Source organism: Rhipicephalus sanguineus, unplaced genomic scaffold, assembly GCF_013339695.2.
Source record: "Rhipicephalus sanguineus isolate Rsan-2018 unplaced genomic scaffold, BIME_Rsan_1.4 Seq6531, whole genome shotgun sequence".
Taxonomy (NCBI): Eukaryota; Metazoa; Arthropoda; class Arachnida; order Ixodida; family Ixodidae; genus Rhipicephalus; species Rhipicephalus sanguineus.
This window is the reverse complement of record NW_023615698.1, coordinates 2,315-8,893: the sequence shown is the minus strand read 5'-3', so window position 1 is coordinate 8,893 and position 6,579 is coordinate 2,315. Positions and strand designations below refer to the sequence as shown.

The following is a 6,579-nucleotide window of genomic DNA, read 5'->3' as shown; positions in this document are numbered from 1 at the left end:
TCTGAATATGCGATCTAGCACAATGCAGCACTTGTACTACATAGAAAAGGTTTGCAGCCAAAAACTTGTTGCACGTTTCCGCTTTGCCGAAAATTGAAAGGTTATGTGGTATAAAATATTTAGCATAACGCTCAAGGCCTGCCACCCTATCTTTCCAGTATTCTTTCTCGTGGGTGGTCATGTGTTACTGAACCGGTATCGTTTTCAGGCCATTGCATCGTCATTGCTCAACTAGGTAAAAATTCCAATGTAAAGTTCCGCCCTCGTTGGGCTCTTTGGAAATTTAATTGCACCCTTTTAAGTGACAAATAATTTACTACTGTGACCACTTGCTTGCTATGACCACTTGCTTTAACGCTGATCTACCTTTATTTGCTGCTTGGGAGTTGTTCAAGCAAGAGGTGCGTGCTCTCGCTATAGAACAAAGTTCTGTAAAATTGTTATATAAGAAAAACGAAGAAAAGATGCTAGAGAATAGCCTCAGAAGCCTTTATGGGATAGAGTGTGAAGCACCTGGTTCGTGTGTTGAAGAAATTGCTAGTATCAAATGTGAAATTCAACAGTTCAATGCAGAACGCTACAGAGGTGCGCGATTTCGCTCGTGCAATAATTGAGCTCTAAATTCCGAGAAACCAACCCGTCAGGCTCTGCTGGACAAACATCGTCACGCAATGTCAAGAACGATATGGGAAGTGTACTATAATGGTACTTTGGTGACCAATCCAGATGATATCATGGCGGAATTTGAGAATAGCTATCGAACATTGTTTAGTGCTAGTACTTCTGCTCAGAATGTTCAACTTCTCGATCAACTCGTGTCCCTCATTAAGTCATTAACAGATGAAGATTGTTCACTTGTAAGCGGTCCTGTTGCTCAGAAAGAGCTAGAAATTGCCATCGATCAACTACCTTTATCGAAAACACCAGGTCCTGATGGAATATCAGGTCAATTTTATAAGGCATTTAAGGGACGTCTATGTCCCATTCTAATAAAAATTTTCTCAAAGGCGTTAGAGATCGAGGCTCTTCCGCAGTCTTTCACCAAAAGTCACACAGTTTTGATTCCATAGAGTTCTGATAAAGAAAAATTACGCCATGCTGATGGCTACAGGCCCATAACGTTATGTAACGTAGACAATAAGATTTTTGCCAAGATTTTAGCTAATAGGCTGCAGTTTGTTATGTCGATTGTTGTTGGACCCCATCAAACATGTAGACTGAAAGGCCGTTCTATACAGACTAAAATCCACATCGCTCGAACTATTCTAGATTTTTGCTCAAATTCTTTTGACCAACTTGCATTACTGCAAGTTGACCTCGCAAAAGCATTTGATCGTGTCTCTCACTCGTTTCTGTTTTCCCTTTTACAGCAAGTTAATGTCGGCTCAACATTGTTAAAAGGAGTGAAACTTTGTTATAATCATTGTTCTACCCGCCTAATAGTGAACAGTCATCTCTTGCAGCCTATATCTATCAGCTCTTCTGTTAAGCAGGGATGTCCTATGTCGCCGCCCCTTTTTTCTCTATACTTAGAACCGATATGCTTGCATATCATTCAGTCTCAAAATATTCATGGCTTCAGACTGCTAGAGAATGAAGTTAAAGTTTTAGCATAAGCGCATGACATTGCCTTTTTTTGTACTGACAAACCCGGCATTGAAAGGATTGTTGATGTAGTAGAGCAATTTGGTAGCGTCTCAGGCGCATAGGTGAACTATTCTAAGAGTTCAGGTTTGTGGTTTGGGTCATGGGGATCTACAGCTGATCAGGTTTCCGGTATTGAGTGGTCTGTGGTGCCACCAAAGTATCTTGGTGTTCCACTAAGTGCACACAAGTCAAGCGCACACTACTGGAGCTACCGCCAAACATATTACGGAGGCTAGATGAACGCGCCTTTTATCTTTCACACTTTCCACTCGCAGTGTTCTTGGATGGATGCTATGAGAGTCTTCTTTCTAAAGGGTCGGTGACACGTGTGCCACCAGGATCGCAAAAAAAAAAACGCACCGTTGCTACGACCTTCCCATTCAGTTTAATTTCGTCAGCGCTTTAACACACCGTCAGGTGGCGTCTTTAGCCCAAGCCTCGCTCATAGCATCTATTCATATCGAAAAATAGCTTTCCGACGCTCGCTCGGCTGTCGCACCCCGTTCCCCGCTTGCCTGTGAGAAAGAAAAACTTGGTAATGGGTTAGTTGGTTGGACATGATCAACGTTTTTTGCGCAAACTTTACAAAAGCGAACTGAAGACGGCGATGAAGGACGTACATGTTCATCTACGCATTAAACATTTGTTAGTTTACGCTGATGTGTTTTGTACGTCCTTCATCGCCGTCTTCAGTTCGCTTTTGTAAAGTTTGCTCAAAAAACGTTGAGCCTGTGAGAAGTAACGGCCAGGCTTGAGAGAAGAAACGACGCGCGTAGCGTTTCTCTTCGCATTTCACGACGCTTTGAGGGAATGCATATCGAGTATCAATGTTTATTATGTGCTTGTTGATACCATCTTTGCGCGGGATTCACCATATGCGGTGTCCACGTATATGTTAAGAACTTCAGCTACCGCAAGGATTAAATCATGATCATGGGCGTTTGTCGTCGGTACGGAGATGTGCCATTAGGCGTCAACGTGAGTGCGATGCGTCCACATCATGCGGTGCTACATCTGCCAACAACAGTAGACATTGTACAAGCTCTCATATACCAATGCACTATAAACAATAAACTACTTCTGTGACGAGACGTTTCACTTTCGTGTTATACCGATTCCTATGACGGAGGGATCAGCCATCTTTTTTTTTAATATAAAGCATTCTTCGGTCTTAAACAAATTCATGCTTGAAAACTGCTAAGAACTACACGTAGGCTTGCTATATTAAAAAAAATATCGCACTTGTTTGCTAAGGAACTGCGCGATTGACGGAACACAAGAAGTAGTACGTTCTAATGTCATACCAACTAGCCCCCCAACGCACTTCACTTGTTTGCTATTGCACTTAAGCTTAGGACACAACAATGAAGCGATAAAAATATTAATTTCGCGGGAAGCGTTCTGCCTGCTTTTCTTTATTACCTATGAAACGTAGGTATTCGATGATGTCAGATAAATACTGCAATTTTTTGGTTAGACTTAGTAAATTTTAATTCAAAGTAAACAATTCAATAAATGTTGCGGTTCTTTCTGGCATCACCGCCATAATTAATAATGTTGCAAGGAACTCACCCGCTGATATTTCATTTTACAGATTGCCACCAACCTCGGATATAAGCGACACTGATGAATTTTCTGCTGATGACACCCTTGATGGTAACGAAACTCTCAGTCACGCAACTATACCTGGGACGTCAGCGGGACCTAAGCCACGAAAACGACAGAAGAGGCGCGCTGAAAGACAGGAGAATATTGACCAGGCGCTAGCAAAAATGATCGCTATCAACCAGTTGCCTTTGGCATTCGCAACCAGTAAAGGATTTAGGCATTTCATGGACGTCGTGGAGCCAAGCTACAAGACACCTTCTAATGCTAAGCTGAAAAATCGAATTAAACTTCTGCATGATCACTTGAAACAGAAGGTAGCATCTCAGATTGACTCAGCTACAGCTGTTGCGCTCACCTCAGACTGCTGGACATCAAGGGCGCAAGATTCCTACATCACAGTGACTGCGCACACTTTGGACAGTGAGTGGAAGTCACAAGCGTTCACTTTAGCAACGGAGGCTATGCAAGAGCGGCACACGGGAGAAAATATCATGCAGCGAATGCAAGAAGTCATCGCGGTGTGGAAGCTGGATGGCAAGGTGACGGCTGTTGTCACTGATAACGCATCTAATGGCATTAAAGCAGTCAATGCACTGCGAGGCATTTTAGAGCCGAATGACGTGACCTGCTCTGCCCACAGTCTCCACCTGAGCATCAAGAAGGCACTGTCCGACAAGGAAATCGATGGGCTCTGCCAGAAAAGCGGAAAACTGGTCGCCCACTTCAGACATTCGACCATCGCCAGCGACCAGTTGACTAGGCGACAGGAGCTGCTCGGCTTACCAACAGAGCGCCTGACGCAAAGCTGCCCGACAAGATGGAGCTCTACTTACCAAATGCTCGCAAAGCTCATCAAGCATCGGCCTGCCATTCAAAGCGTTCTTGCTGACCGAACAATTGTCACGGCAAATTCAGCGCAGAATCTTGAGATCAGTCAGCAAGAATGGAATGTCATCAGTGAACTTTGTGAGGTGCTTGAGCCTCTTCAGCTTGCAACTAACATTCTCTGCAGCGACACAGTGTCCCCTGTCTCCATGGTTCGGCCAGTGATGAAAGCTTTAATAAAAAAACTAGAGCCTCAGACCTCTGGCGACCATCTAGTCGAGAATTTCAAAGAAATAATTCGGCTGGAGATATCTCGCCGATTCTCCTTGGACTGGGACGCCCAACCGAGATCGGTGTCTGCACGCCAGAGAGCATCTTTCCTCGATCCAAGGTACAAAAGCCTTCAGTATGAGGTACCAGGCGCCCGGGAGGCAATCCGTGCCAATGTTCGAGAAATGCTTGACGACTTGGCAACTTCGGATGACCAAAGCGGGACAGACACTACCCAGACCGAAGCAACAGCACTGGACATATTGTTCGATGCACAGCCTCGCGTTAGTGGCCTGTCAGCTCAGTTTGAAGCGTATCTCTCAGAGCCTCAGATAGGACATAACTCGGACGCACTGAAATGGTGGAAGGACCATGAGTCCAAATTTCCACGGCTTGCGGAACTTGCAAAAAAGTACATGTGCATCCCAGCCTCATCCGCAAGTTCGGAGCGCGTATTTTCATCGGCTGGAAATATCATCACTGCCAAACGGAGCTCCCTTCTACCGGAAAATGTGAGCTCGCTGGTGTTCTTATACCAAAATAGGGCGTATTTAGATCTGTAAAAGCGAGCGAATCGGAACAAATAAATGTGCGTTTCTAAAGATGTCATAGAGTTTGCGAGTACTTTTCATCATGCCAATATTTGTATGTTGCAGGAAAGAACATAACCAGGCGGATTGCATATCGTGGAACATTTTTGTGCACTTCGCCACTTTGCTCGAGCGAACGTAAACTTCGCGCTTCACATTTTACATCAAGAAGTCTGAAAAAAAATATTTTACGTACTTTTGGCGTTGCAAAAAGAAGTAATGCACCTTTCGTGATTCGACGGTCGCCGCATATTTCAGAAGAAAAAAAAACACTCATCGCTCGTTCGCTTTATCTCAAACCTTGTGCGTCGTTGAGTCAAAAGGGTGTTTTATCAGCGCCGCTTTACCACGCGGTTAATGCGGTAATACCGTAATATCTTGGTCGCCACGCTGCTTTTTTAACAGTGGAGCTGTTTAAGCCGGCCGTATTCTGCCTGTCCCGAACCGAAAACTATCATCATCATGAACGTGCTCTTTTCTTCATCTTCTGCTTCGCTCGCAGAACACGTGCGCCGATTTCTACAGCGCGGGATGCAATACCTCTGATGGGCGAGACAACGAGTACACAGAGAAAGAGAAAGAAAGAGAAATCAAGATAAAGACAGAGAGAAACTCTAGGGGGAAAATTTCTTCGCGAGGCGATTCGAACCCGCGTACTCACGATCCGAAGGCGAGCGTCTTACCATTCGGCTATCCAGGCGCGCTAGCAGAGCACAGCATAACCTTGTATTGTATAGTATAGTAAGAGGGTGGGAAAGTGAAGTGAAGGTGAGGAGAAGAGAGGTGATGGTGAGGAGGAACGAACGGAGGAGGGAAAAGAGTAAAGCAGAGCATATGAAGAGAGAGAAGAGAGAGAACGAAAGGCAGAAGAAAAAAAAGAGAAAGAGAGAAAATCAAATAAAGAGAGAGCAAGAAATAGAAAGCGAGAGAAGGATGAAGCGAAAAAGTACAGAAAGAGAGAGAAAGGAATAAGAAAATAAAGACAGAAGACCGAGAAAGAGAAAGAAATACATAGAAATAAACAGGCAAATTACGTACACAAAAAAAAAGAAAGAGAAAACAGAGGGAGAAAGAAAGAAAAACTTCTAAAACTTAGGAAAACCACAGCCACGACTACCTAGGTGCCCACCAGCTCCACAGTCTCTTTAGCATTGCGCCTCCAGTGCAAGCTACGCGTTTTTTTTTCTGTTTGCAAAACCTCTATTAGCCACTCTGATAATCTCATCTTGCTGCCGTACGCATCATGTTGCCGTACGCACAACTGCAACGTTTAAACCAGCTACGTGCCGCCACGACAGTACGGAATTTCGTACTTACCGTACGGTAAACCAGCACTGCTAATACTCTAATTTCAGAAACAACATATCGGCTTAAAACGTAAAAACGTACTCATTAGGCATGTCCTCCATTCACTTGGTACATTAAATTGAAATGCCGTTGAGGCTATAAGCGGACTATCAACCACGGTCCGTCTATGAGGCTCACTTTCCTAAATTTACATATACTGTTAACGATAGGATAAATGCGTGTGGTAAAATCAGAAATTCCATTGGTGTTTTTATGTACACGTCAATTATTGCTGAAGTTACAACAGTACCACCAAGATGACAAATCGGTAATGTGAAAACACATAACGTAA

General features: G+C 44.0%; 1 protein-coding gene across 1 annotated transcript; it reads left to right on the top strand.

Annotated features, from left to right (window-relative positions):
* Positions 1 to 3,247: 3,247 nt before the first annotated feature.
* Positions 3,248 to 4,634, top strand: LOC119377997 (E3 SUMO-protein ligase ZBED1-like; the record flags this gene model as incomplete). The annotated part of the gene is made up of 1 exon (XM_037647264.2): positions 3,248 to 4,634. A coding segment is annotated over exon 1 (1,215 nt), but the record flags the coding sequence as incomplete, so codon positions are not given.
* Positions 4,635 to 6,579: the final 1,945 nt, after the last annotated feature.